Genomic DNA, 13,732 nt, shown 5'->3' with positions numbered 1-13,732 from the left:
AACTTGGACCCTGCGTGAATATGATTGTAAAAGCTATTCAGGACATATGCAGAGCCTGAATAACAAGTTGTCCCTTGTTTAAGATCACGTATTCCAAGTGTGATGTTGTTTTTAAATACTCAAATTTGACTGCTGAAGCAGGTAATTGGAACTTTATCCAAGATCGGCCTCCGTATTCCATCAAACATATGCATTAACGTTAGAATTCGATTAGATTTTCATATTATTTCTTATTATCCAGTAAATTGTATACACAGTTCAACAACCATTAACCTCATATTTCTCATTATCATCAAAATATTAATAAAAAAGTATCAAATAACAGGGGTGAACTCGGCGTGGCAGGGTTGAAAATGATAACAGGTAAATGGATGTCTGTTGATCTTTCAATGGGATAAGCTATATGGTGTCACTGGTGAATGAACTGTGAAGCCCTTTGAGTGGTTGTCGCAGCTAGAAAAACGCTATGTGAAATGCAACTTGATTGATTGATTGATTGATTGATTGATTGATTGATTGATTGATTGATTGATTGATTGACTGATAATGTCTAGCACTGACAGCCCTGTAAAAACCCACACGTCATGTCTGAATAACGTGGAGAAGGTAAGTGGTGTATGATCTGGTCATTGTGTTTGCCTGTCAGACAGACATACAGATAGATGGACGGACAGACAGACGGAAATACTGCGTGTAGGTGGCGTTTCAATCTGTTGCATAAAAAAAAATTAGAAAAATCAAAACTGATATCCCAACAACAACAAACAAAGGGTTTTTTCCTTCCCGCAGGTTTTTTAATAAAAAAAAAAAACTAGAGTGGCGTCCACAGTATAATGTCAAGTTGCGCCCTCTTGTGGTCATTTATTATCACTACAATACAGCTGAAGTGGAGGTATGCATTTTTCTGGGTCTTTCACATTTATAAATGTCAAGCTGTGTGGTCTGTCGCCCTCTTGTGGTCATTATCACTACAAAACAGCTGAAGCATTGGTCGTACGCATTTTTCTTGGTTATCCAAAGGAGTTGAATCAAGTCCAGCTGCACTTGATTCAACTCCTTTGGATAACCAAGACCTGGATGAATGAGAACATTCACTGACATTTATAAATGTCAAGCTGTGTGGTCTGTCGCCCTCTTGTGGTCATTTATTATGACTACAACACAGCTGAAGCGGAGATATGCATTTTTCTGGGTCTTTCACATTTATAAATGTCAAGCTGTGTGGTCTGTCGCCCTCTTGTGGTCATTATCACTACAAAACAGCTGAAGCATTGGTCGTACGCATTTTTGATTCAACTCCTTTGGATAACCAAGACGTGGATGAATGAGAACATTCACTGACATTTTTCTGGGCCTTTCACATTTATAAATGTCAAGCTGTGCGGTCTGTCGCCCTCTCGTGGTCATTTATTATCACTACAACACAGCTGAAGCGGTACGCGTAAGTGGTGTGCATTTTTCTCGGTCTTTCACTTTTTTTTCTGCATGAACTTCACCGGCTCCGAGAGATTATCAGGTTTGTGCTCGTTGCTTTCTATATCAGATCAAACTTAAAACGGTTATGGATAAAAGGTGATGGATAAAAGGTTATGGATAAAAGGTTGTGGATAAAAGGTTATGGATAAAAGGTTATGGATAAAAGGCGTCGGCATCTACTTCATCTTGATGCCGACGATCTTGGCGTCTCCAGTGAGCTCGAAGTGGTTGTACTGCGGCGCCCCCAGGCGGTTGGGGAAGTTCATCATGCAGCCGTTAGGAAGTCTGACGTAAAACTGGGAGCTGTTGAAGCTGATGTAGAACTGGAGGAACGGGACGACAGGAACAAGAGACACAAGGGAGGGGGGGGGGGGAGAGAAGAGAAGTGAGAAGAAGACCCGCCACATCAGAAGACATATATGACTCAATCGCAACTATGAAATTGTTGAGCAAAGCTTTAAAATGTGAATTTTTCTTGAAAAGATCTGTGTAAAGGGGGGCTACGCAGTTTACCACAAGGTGGCGCTAGAGAGACATCTAGGCAGACGTATAGCTCAGCCGCTCCGTTTCATGAGTCCATACAAGCCATCGTCTTCTCGATGTAGTTATGACAGATTGACGAGCGCACCATTTGGGCAGGGTGGTGTCTGTTGACCCCCCACAGTGTCACACCACACATAAGGGTGGTGGGGGGGGGGGCACCAATTTCCACCCGCTGCCACAGATATTAAGGAGCTAAGATCCCGAGCCAACGCTTTCGCCTGTCAGAGGATCGCTGAATGGCTATAACACAGCTGCTCGGATGCGGTTGCTGTACTTGGCAGCTGCGAGCTGTGAAGGGGTGTGTCTGTTTAGTTTCTGCAAAACAACCCAAAACCAAAAATGCATGCATGCTCAGAAATCTCTCACCAGGAAACCACAAGTAAAAATGTTTTTTTTTTAAAAATTAGCAGAAAAGTTTGGTCTGCAAAACCTCTACCGGAATATAACTTGTGGGCTATGAACCCCCAACAACAAATATGTGTGTGTATGTGTGGAGGTGGGGAGTGGGGGGGTGGGGGGGGTGGCTCTCGAGAACACATCCAACATACCCCAGAAGTTACGGGGGCAAACTGGGCCGCACCTGACCGAACCTCTCCCTGGCTGGGAATAACGAGTTGTGGAAGCTGCGGTTGAAGATCCAGTCAAATAAAAACCACCTCTTCCAATCTCAAGGCCCTTTCTGTTTTTTAACAGAAAGTTGTTTAACGTGAAATAACCTAAAAATTCATCAGTCACTCTGTCAGTTGGTCTGTTTCCTGTTTTAAAAAAAAAAATTTTTTGGACCCCCCCCCCTTTCCTCCCCCTTTTCTCCTCAATTGTACTTGGCCAATTACCCTATTTTCTGAACTGTCCCAGTCTCTGCTCCACCCCCTCTGCCGATCCGGGGAGGGCTGCGGACTACCACATGCCTCCTCCCAGACATGTGGAGTCGCCAGCCGCTTCTTTTCACCTGACAGTGAGGAGTTTCACCAGTTTCACGCTATTTCCCCCAGTTCCCCCTCCGACCAGAGGAGGCGCTAGTGCAGCGACCAGGACACATACCCACATCCTGCAGACACGGCCAACTGTGCCTGTAGAGACGCCCGACCAGGCCGGGGGTAACATGGGGATTCGAACCAGAGATCCCTGTGTTGGCAGGCAACGGAATAGTAGCGGTTGCTGAGCAACTTCATGCCAGTTAACAAGCTAGCTAGCTAGCTAGCTAGCAATAGTCTTGTGAAGTCAAGGCCACACCACCTCAACCTCTCAACTTAGCAAGGAATGGCTGTGTTTTTAGAAAGGGCTGTGCTCCCTTTTTCTAAAAGTCTCCCACTCCAAACCACACCGAGGAGGAAGTTGTACTGTTTAGGCACCACACACACACACACATATACACACACACACCCACCTTGGACTCCATCCCACGTACGAAGGGGAAATTCCGTTCCCGGTGCTCGGATCCCCAGCATCCGCCGGAAAGGGAATTGCAAACAATGGTGTTGGTGTCGCCGCTGCTGTTGAAGCGGGGATTGAAGTGCAGGGCGATGTTGCTCGGGTCATGGCCGATGTTGATGGCAAACCTGCAGCAGAGCCAGTAAGAGACGGAGCGGATGTTTATCTGAAAGGCCGGTCACTGTGGCTTCCCTCTTGATAAAAACCTCCACCCGAGCCACAAAATCAGAACCTAAGAGACTACGGCCCCAAACTCAAAACGCAGTATTCTCATTAGACGACAAAATCAAAGAGTGCTTCACGTTTTTAAGCATCTGAGTGGTTGGTCAGCTGGACCTTCTAATTAGCCCTCTACTATTACATAACATCTTGGCTAGAATTTAGTTCCTGTCCAATGTGCCACCCCTGGGTTAGCATAATAATTCTCAATTTACACGCTGGAGTGAGTCAACCCTCAACCTGGTAGCCAAAATAGAAAAAGGTACCACTGTACAATAAGACATACTGTATACAGGGCTTGTAAGTGGTTACTAATTAATTCATTGGTCAAACTTCATGGTACACTAATAAGATGTATCGAGCCATACTTTGTATCAAATTAGACAGAAACTAGAACTATGTTCTCTATTAGACAGTACACAAAGTTACACCCTAACTAGACAACATATACCTAAATTGTGCTGTAATTAGAAACTGCATATAATGCAGTATTACACGATAAATATATTATACTTAGACACTACTACTACTACTACTACTACTACTACCACTACTATTACAACTTTCAGCTGCTCCCGTTAGGGGGCACCACAGCAGATCATCTGTTTCCGTCTCTTCCTGTCCTCTGCATCTTCCTCTGTCACACCAGCCACCTGCATGTCCTCCCTCACCACATCCATAAACCTCCTCTTTGGCCTTCCTCTTCTCCTCTTCCCTGGCAGCTCCATATTCAGCATCCTTCTCCCAGTATACCCAGCATCTCTCCTCCACACATGTCCAAACCATCTCAATCTTGCCTCTCTTGCTTTGTCCCCAAACCGTCCAACCTGAGCTGTCCCTCTAATATACTCGTTCCTAATCCTGTCCTTCTTCATCACTCCCAGTGAAAATCTTATCATCTTCATCGCTGCCACCTCCAGCTCCTCCTGCTGTCTCTTCATCAGTGTCACTGTCTCCAAATCATATAACATAGCTGGTCTCACAACCATCTTGTAAACCTTCCCTTTAACTCTTGCTGGTACCCTTCTGTCACACATCACTCCTGACACTCTTCTCCACCCACTCCACCCTGTCTGCACTCTCTTCTTCACCTCTCTTCTGCACTCCCCGTTACGTTGACCCCAAGTATTTAATCTCATATGCCTTCGTCACCTCCACTCCTTGCATCCTGACCATTCCACTGTCCTCCCTCTCATTCACTCATATGTATTCCGTCTTGCTCCTACTGACTTTCATTCCTCTTCTGTCCAGTGCATACCTCCACCTCTCCAGGCTCTCCTCCACCTGCACCCTACTCTCGCTACAGATCACAATGTCATCTATGAACATCATCGTCCATGGAGACTCCTGCCTGATCTTGTCCGTCAACCTGTCCATCACCATTGCAAACAAGAAAGGGCTCAGAGCCGATCCTTGATGTAATCCCACCTCCACCTTGAACCACTCCTACACACTTCTCTGCAACTCCTGACTTCCTCATACAATACCACACCTCCTCTCTCGGCACCCTATCGTATGCTTTCTCTAAATCTACAAAGACACAATGCAACTCTTTCTGGCCTTCTCTATACTTCTCCATCAACATTCTCAAAGCAAACATCACATCTGTGGTGCTCTTTCCTGGCATGAACCCATACTGCTGCTGCTGATCATCACCTCTCCTCCTCTTAACCTAGCTTCTATTACTCTTTCCCAAATCTTCATGCTGTGGCTGATCAACTTTATACCTCTGTAGTTGCTACAGTTCTGCACATCACCCTTGTTCTTGAAAATCGGTACCAGTATGCTTCTTCTCCACTCCTCAGGCATCCTCTCACTTTCCAGGATTGTGTTAAACAATCTAGTTAAAAACCCCACTGCCATCTCTCCTGAACACCTCCATGCCTCCACAGGTATGTCATCATACATAACCTTAAACACTACCTAACCTTATACTGAAGCTTAACAACTGTAACTGTGGCTGCCTTTGCTCGTGTGGGAAACGTTGCCCATGCACCGCATGACATTATTAAAATGTGTAACTTGTAAACTGCATTAGCATTATTCAGAAGACTTACCTGGCGCAGTGATCGGCGGGCTTGACGCGGACCTTTAGCTCCTTTCCCTCCTTGAAAGTCATGTTTTGTATTTTCTGAAACAGGAAATAAAACCAAAGATGAGGAAAAGCAAAGAAGATGCCGAGTATTTTTTTTTTACAAAGGAATGGGTGGATAGTTAGAGGACAGATGGATAGACTGATAGCGATAGACTGATAGATAGATAAGATGGATGACCAGTGGAATCAATGGATAGATGACCGAATGAAAGGAGACTGATAGTGGACACTTCAGCATATGACCTCTCATAGATGGAGTAACACTCAGAGGACAGCAATAAGATAGACTTCCCCTAGTACAGCACAAAAGTGACAGTACTGTTTCATAGAGCTTTACGACATATTTTGTGAAACTACTTGAGTCCAGGGAAAATCCACAAACAAACCTGTATTTTAGTGGTATTCCTTTACATAAGAGTGACCTGAAGGATGCTTCAAAATGTTTACAATGGAGCTGAAAGAATGTTGAGAATGTTTTTGTATCAATAGTAATAATCATAATAATCACTACATTTATATAGCCTTTTCCTAGACACCCAAAGTGCTCCACATTGGTGGGGGTAACTCACTTCGACCACCAACAATGTGTAGCACCCACCTGGGTGATGCAAGGCAGCCATTTGGCACCAGAAAGCTCACCTAACATCCTCTTGAGGTGGAGAGGGAGGACTCATTGAGCCAATCAGATGGAGGGATGATTAGGTGGCCAGATGAAGACAGCCAGGTTGGGAATTTTGCCAGGACACCAGGGAACCCCCTACTCTTTGTGATATGTGCCCTGGGATCTTTAAAGACCTCGGTTTAACGTCTGATCTGGAGGATGGCATTTCCTACAGCATAGTGTCCCCATCACTGCACTGGGACTTATTTATTTTTTTAATTAGGACCAGAAGGAAGCCTGCCCCCTACTGGCCCACCAACACCACCTCAGTATGCCCGGGAGGTCTCCAATCCAAGTACCAACCAAGCCCACACCTGCTTAGCTTCTCTCATTCAGCAGAGCCAGAGTACATGTTGGTATGTCTGCCGGCATCCACGGTAACTGTGCTAACGGGTGGTCGAGAACCATAACACACATTATAATGATGGTCACCATGACTTGCCCTTTTTACCCCAGGCTGACAGTAAAGGACTTCACCGTAGTATCATTTCATATTTAAGACAACCTTTCAGTCATGGGCGTAACTCATGGGGGGGGGTCAGGGGGGACATGTCCCCCTCAATATTTAGAAGAGGTGAATTTGTCCCCCCCAAAAAATATATCATGAATGATCATGTTAACTCCCCCGCCAAAAAAGGTAAAATAACAACACAGACAGTCGAACTACTTAAAATGTCATTCATACTTGTTTTCCTACACCCCTATGCTTGGACCGTACCATTTTAACCTTGCCGCCGGGCTTGCCGACCTCGTTGCTGTCTTGCAGTTGCCCCTGACAACCAGGAGAGCGGAGCGTGAATGATGGTGTAAGCAAGTGTAAGTAACATAGCTAGCCAGCTAGCTTGTCTAGCCCAGTACACCACCCTTTCTTACCTTTGGGGTTTCTGAGTTGGATTTTCTTACGTATTTCCGGATGAATTATAGCCTTACTTGTGTTTGGGGTTATCAGTTCAGACCCCCTCACGAACTAGCCAGCTAGCTAGCTAGCTAGCTAGTGCTTGCTAACAGTAGCCCCTTGACGCTTATGTTAGCTTAAATGAACTTGAACTGAGATAACATAGTAGGCACATGAGATAACATAGTAGGTACATCTACAAACCAATTTGTGCCAAGGGTATTGTATTAGTTCAAATGCATCTACATTTCCACAATAAATTGATGTAGAAAAAGAGCAAATTGGTGCATACAAATTCACCAGAATGCAGGAAATTAAATGTGTGATGCTCAAAATGAAAAGGGGGAAGTTCCAGAGGAAGGTACATGAGTGCTGTAGTGTTTCCTGACGGTGATTCATTAAAACCGTCAAAAGCTAAATAAAGCTCCCATGCAAGCATTTACATGGTTCCAACCATTGTTCGTTCCAGCCCTCACCTAGGGTCATGAGCTTGTGGTAGTGACTGAAAGGGTGAGATTGAGGATACAAGCAGCTGAAATGAGTGTCCTCCGTAGGGTGTCTGGGCTCAGCCTTAGAGATAGGGTGAGGAGCTCAGACATCCGGAGGGAGCTCGGAGTAGAGCCGCTGCTCCTTCACGTCGAAAGGAGCCAGTTGAGGTGGTTCGGGCATCTGATTAGGATGCCTCCTGGGCGCCTTCCTTTGGAGGTTTACCGGGCACGTCCCACAGGGAGGAGACCCCGGGGTAGACCCAGAACTCGCTGGAGGGACTACATGTCCAATCTGGCCTGGGCACGCCTTGGGATCCCCCAGGAGGAGCTGGAGGGTGCTGCTGGGGAGAGGGACGTCTGGAGTGCCCTACTTAGCTTGCTGCCACTGCGACCCGACCCCGGAGAAGCGGCTGATGCTGAATGAACCTTCTAGTTGCCAGCCAGAGAGTTTCATGGCATAACGATAATTTATAAGACAGTCAGCTTTTTGTAGAGATCAGAGTCATTTATTGGATTTTTTCCCCCTGTTCAAAATTAGTTGAAGCACTTTGTTCTGAAGTTACCAATACCTACAACGAGTGGCAGTGAGCCAGACATACAAGAAAAGTGGTTTCTGTTAAGTTTTGCATCACAATTTCAACAAGTGTACGTTTGATTTTGCGGTACAACTTCTTAATTTCCATGTTGCAAGGGAGGTTTGGCAAGTCAAAGGCGGCATGAGAGAAAATTGTAAATGATTATTCGTACGGTGAGACCACGGTGGCCTATAAAATGACGCACCAGAGGGGTTATCTTGACTTTGTTGATGATCAACCAGAGCGGGGTAACCGACAGCTGTTAAAGTGCTGAGAGGAAGAGGTCACGACGGGACAATAAAGCCATAAAGAGATGCTCATTCAGGAACCCTCTACCGTGTGTACTTAGTCTTCCAGGATTAGTGTGTTCTTTTGCCTTCTGTACAATCTATTAGATGCACCTGTCAGCCAAATATGGACAATTAGATCGTAAAATTAATAAAGACGTTAAATTAACTGTGTGAGGGTGCTTGCATGCGGGTACATTCGTGTGTCCCCACACACGAATGCAATTGTATGCATATGTCCCCATGCAGCCCCCGGGGACCAGCTCCAGTTGGTCTCGCCATCCCTCGGTCAAGGGCACAGACAGGAGTATTAACCCTAACATGCATGTCTTTTTTGATGGTGGGGGAAACCGGAGCACCCGGAGAAAACCCGGGGAGAACATGCAAACTCCACACAGAGGACGACCTGGGATGACCCCCCCAAGGTTGGACAACCCCTGGGGTTCGAACCCAGGACCTTCTTGCTGTGACGCGACAGCGCCACCGTGCCGCCCCATAATTTACCAATACGAGTAATTTGGTAATTTGGACATATGGGTGCAATGTCAGCAACTGCATGCGCTCCCAGTTAAATACCGCTTTTAAATGGCTTCTCCTTGTTTATAAATCTCTCCATGGCTTCGCGCCTCCCTACCTATCCAATCTTCTCCGTCCCTACACACCTACTTGCTCACTATGTTCCTCTGACGCCCATCTACTCCCCCTTCCCACCTCCTGCACCACGAGTGACGGGGCCTTCAGTGTGGCCGGCCCCAACCTCTGCCAGCCACCTGCATGTCCTCCCTCACCACATCCATAAACCTCCTCTTTGGCCTTCCTCTTCTCCTCTTCCCTGGCAGCTCCATATTCAGCATCCTTCTCCCAGTATACCCAGCATCTCTCCTCCACACATGTCCAAACCATCTCAATCTTGTCTCTCTTGCTTTGTCTCCAAACCGTCCCACCTGAGCTGTCCCTCTAATATACTCCTTCCTAATCCTGTCCTTCTTCATCACTCCCAATGAAAATCTTATCATCTTCATCTCTGCCACCTCCAGCTCCACCTCCTGTCTCTTCATCAGTGCCACTGTCTCCAAACCATACAACATAGCTGGTCTCACTACCATCTTATAAACCTTCCCTTTAACTCTTGCTGGTACCCTTCTGTCACAAATCACTCCTGACACTCTTCTCCGCCCACTCCACCCTGCCTGCACCCTCTTCCTCACCTCTCTTCTGCACTCCCCGTTACTTTGGACAGGTGACCCCAAGTACTTAAACTCATACGCCTTCGTCACCTCCACTCCTTGGATCCTCACCATTGAACTGTCCTCCCTCTCATTCGCGCATAGGTAATCCGTCTTGCTCCTACTGACTTTCATTCCTCTTCTCTCCAGCGCATACCTCCACCTCTCCAGGCTCTCCTCCACCTGCTCCTTACTCTTAATACATTACATTACAGCCACTTAGCCGACGCTTTTATCCAAAGCGACTTACAACAAGTGCATCATTTAACGTAGGAAATCAGGAGAACTACTGGTCATCAGAGGTCACAAGTGCGTCTAAACAAGCATCTAAGAGCAAAACCAGTGCTAAAGTAAAAGCGCAGGAAAGAGATTTATTTTTTATCTTTATTTTTTTTAGGAGTGAATCACATCACAATCGTCACGTCTGTGGCGCTCTTTCCTGGCATGAACCCATACTGCTGCTCACTGATCCTCACCTCTCCTCCTCTTAACCTAGCTTCTATTACTCTTCCCCATATCTTCATGCTGTGGCTTTCCCCCCCCCCCCCACTGTTACCTTTTATGAACTGTCTTATCTGGTTTGTAAAGTGTGTGACCTCAAAGGCGCTCATAAATATATTATTATTGCTAGATCACCATCCAACTAATAAACCTATAAATAGCTCTAGTGTCACCTGATCGTAGAGGCAACGCTCACGCATTGGATTTGAACATTTTGGGCCCTATGTACTTTGCCCACGCCAGTAGTGACCGTGTCTGACCTAGCACAGATCAATGCTGGTTTATCATTGACCACACAGTGCTTCCTCTTCCAGAATAATACTCCGTTCATCCGGAGTTTGCACGTTTTCGCGGCGCTCTCGGAGGCCGTCGGGCTCAGATTTGTGGATTTCTTACATTCGTCGCTGAGCTTTGAGGCCCGAGTGTCCGTTTTCACGCGCGGCTATATTCGTACGTACAAATTCACCGTCACGTGAAAGTGATCTGACCGTGCTGATGGATGCTGCCAACGTGGGTGGCCATATCCGTGCACCAGCCGCGGCAACCGCACAACAGCTGGAGCGCGTGACCCTTATCTCTCGAATGTCTCTGTGGGACGCGCCGATAAGTTGGGTTAGAAAAAGAGCTGGGAGGAAAGAGCTCGACGTGTTTAGGTTTGTAAAGTCCCAAAAGCTCGCGTATTAATATATAAAAAAAGAAAGAATTGATCTGGCTCTGCAGAGTATTTCACTCCTGTACCTCCTGCATTTCGGCCAAGGCCAACCAGGCCGTCCTTCTACGGTTATTCGATGGAGCTGAAGAAGAAGTCAAAACGTGCCGGTCTCCTTCTGACAACGTAAACGCGTGTTACCTGCGGACGTAAAATCAACGTACGGGTGGCAGTCTGACCGTGAGATGTTTGCACGGATCTACTCTTGTTTTTCGCTGGAGGTGCAACTCTTGCAAGACACAAGGAGGCTGATGTGATGCCTTGTAATTAGACCGCAGAGAGAGTTCACGGCCAAATGCATTGTTCAAAACAGAAATCTCTTGCCTCGAACAGGATGCTCTGCACAGACTGTGCACACCACTAAAGCTGCACAAAAATACTGTATGACACCTTGAATCGGGGGGCCTCCCTTCCTCTTAAAAGTTTGCAGAGTCCTCGTGAACATGCTACCGATAAAATCCTGTTGAAGACGAGACTGCCGTTGTGGAAATTGGGTTCTTCGTCTCACTCTCGGTCCCGGAGGTTGATCAGAAAACTGATGTGACAGAAGCCGTCAGGATGTTGACACAACCGAGAGTAAGATAAACACCGGCAAGCCCAGTAGCTTTTAAAATGATGTCAGAGCAAATATCAGATTAAGAGTGTCTACACCGGCCACCAGGCACCACAAAAAATACTACCGAGGGTATTCAATAAATGATGCAAGAGAGAAGTTTAAAGTACAAGACGGCGTTAAATATGGCTGTTGGGTTTTTTGTTTTGTTTTTTTGTGGATTGTGTTCAGTAAATGTCTCTGAGCGACGCCTACCCAAATACATTGACCCAACAGACCTACAGCAAAATGTGCAGGAGTCAGACTATAATAAATCTTATCCATCCATTACCCCAACTGCTTATCCTGCTCTCAAGGTTGCAGGTATATATATATATATATATATATAGGAAGTATGATATGGTGTTTCCCCTGGTTTCTCTACTTACCATCTTGGCTGTGTTCGGTGCTCGAGCCCCGGGTGACAAAGGCGGTGCTTGCGTGCGAGTGGGTTTATGTAACACTGGCTGGTGCCGTTAAGCAGGAAGCATGCAGTATATTGTGAAGGCTGTTAAAACTTCAGCCAATCCGGGTCAAGAAAAAGGCTACACGTCCCCAGCACGAAGAAGATTTGCAACAGATATGCCAAGAGAACAGCTGCTGCTATTTTATATTTTTTTACATTTTTTTTTGTGGAAATGTTTACGCGTCCATCCGGCGAGGACTTGCTGAGCATGTTCACACTTAGTCAGCAGTGATTCAAAGCACCGTCACGTGCTGTTTATTACGGCGCTCTCTGGTGCAATCTGAATGTCTTACCGAAGGCCTGTTGAAAGTACCCAAATCTCCGCTTCAACCGCCAACGTTTTCTGAGCCGGTCGAGGGTTTCAAACCAGAGACTCCCCGTCAACAAGTCTGTTTCTTTGTCACGCTCTAATAGTTTCTCCCGCTTTCGTGTCGCGGGCCCCGAACATATGTATTAGGGTTAAGTCGCAGGGATGTGATTTAGGCATTGATTTGGGGGGCAAGCAGGATTAGGGTTGACTCAGTGGGACAACAAACAACCCCTGTGTGTAATTAAAGCCGGGGTAGGCAGTTTTCTGGAAAAGGCGAGCAAAAAAAAACAGAATTTGAAAATATTTGAAAATGCAGCGCTCCTTCTGAAGCCCCCCCCCCCCATCGCCTTAACTCCTAACCACAGGAGATGAAGCAGAACTGCATGATGAAACCTGTAGTTCACCATAGGAGATGAAGCAGAACTGCATGATGAAACCTGCAGTTCACCACAGGAGATGAAGCAGAACTGCATGGTGAAACCTGCAGTTCACCACAGGAGATGAAGCAGAAGTGCATGATGAAACCTGCAGTTCACCACAGGAGATAAAGCAGAACTGCATGGTGAAACCTGCAGTTCACCACAGGAGATGAAGCAGAACTGCATGATGAAACCTGCAGTTCACCACAGGAGATGAAGCAGAACTGCACGATGAAACCTGCAGTTCACCACAGGAGATAAAGCAGAACTGCACACCAGAACCTGCAGTTCACCACAGGAGATAAAGCAGAACTGCACGATGAAACCTGCAGTTCACCACAGGAGATGAAGCAGAACTGCATGATGAAACCTGCAGTTCACCACAGGAGATGAAGCAGAACTGCACGATGAAACCTGCTGTTCACCACAGGAGATGAAGCAGAACTGCACGGTGAAACCTGTAGTTCACCACAGGAGATGAAGCAGAACTGCATGATGAAACCTGTAGTTCACCACAGGAGATAAAGCAGAACTGCACGGTGAAACCTGTAGTTCACCACAGGAGATAAAGCAGAACTGCATGATGAAACCTGCAGTTCACCACAGGAGATAAAGCAGAACTGCGTGATGAAACCTGTAGTTCACCACAGGAGATGAAGCAGAACTGCATGATGAAACCTGCAGTTCACCACAGGAGATGAAGCAGAACTGCATGGTGAAACCTGCAGTTCACCACAGGAGATGAAGCAGAACTGCACACCAGAACCCGCAGTTCACCACAGGAGATGAAGCAGAACTGCATGATGAAACCTGCAGTTCACCACAGGAGATAAAGCAGA

General features: G+C 46.4%; 1 protein-coding gene across 1 annotated transcript; it reads right to left on the bottom strand.

Moving 5' to 3' along the window:
* Window positions 1–1,097: 1,097 nt before the first annotated feature.
* Window positions 1,098–12,169, bottom strand: lgals2b (lectin, galactoside-binding, soluble, 2b). The gene is made up of 4 exons (XM_056280013.1): window positions 12,088–12,169; window positions 5,727–5,800; window positions 3,407–3,578; window positions 1,098–1,799 (listed from the first exon to the last, which is right to left on the bottom strand). The coding sequence occupies exons 1-4, from the start codon at window positions 12,088–12,090 to the stop codon at window positions 1,653–1,655; spliced, it is 396 nt and encodes a 131-aa protein (XP_056135988.1). The 5' UTR covers window positions 12,091–12,169; the 3' UTR covers window positions 1,098–1,652.
* Between the last annotated feature and the right edge of the window lie 1,563 nt (window positions 12,170–13,732).

The sequence above is a fragment of the Lampris incognitus genome, chromosome 5 (assembly GCF_029633865.1).
Source record: "Lampris incognitus isolate fLamInc1 chromosome 5, fLamInc1.hap2, whole genome shotgun sequence".
In the NCBI taxonomy this organism is placed as follows: Eukaryota; Metazoa; Chordata; class Actinopteri; order Lampriformes; family Lampridae; genus Lampris; species Lampris incognitus.
The sequence above is the reverse complement of the archived record's forward strand: the minus strand, read 5'-3'. Positions and strand labels throughout refer to the sequence as shown.

Coding starts and splice junctions, on each gene's coding strand:
- lgals2b (XM_056280013.1), bottom strand. Junction 3,579..5,726: donor CCCGCCGATCACTGCGCCAG/GTAAGTCTTCTG, acceptor GCTCTGCTGCAG/GTTTGCCATCAACATCGGCC. Junction 1,800..3,406: donor TACGTGGGATGGAGTCCAAG/GTGGGTGTGTGT, acceptor CCGTTCCTCCAG/TTCTACATCAGCTTCAACAG.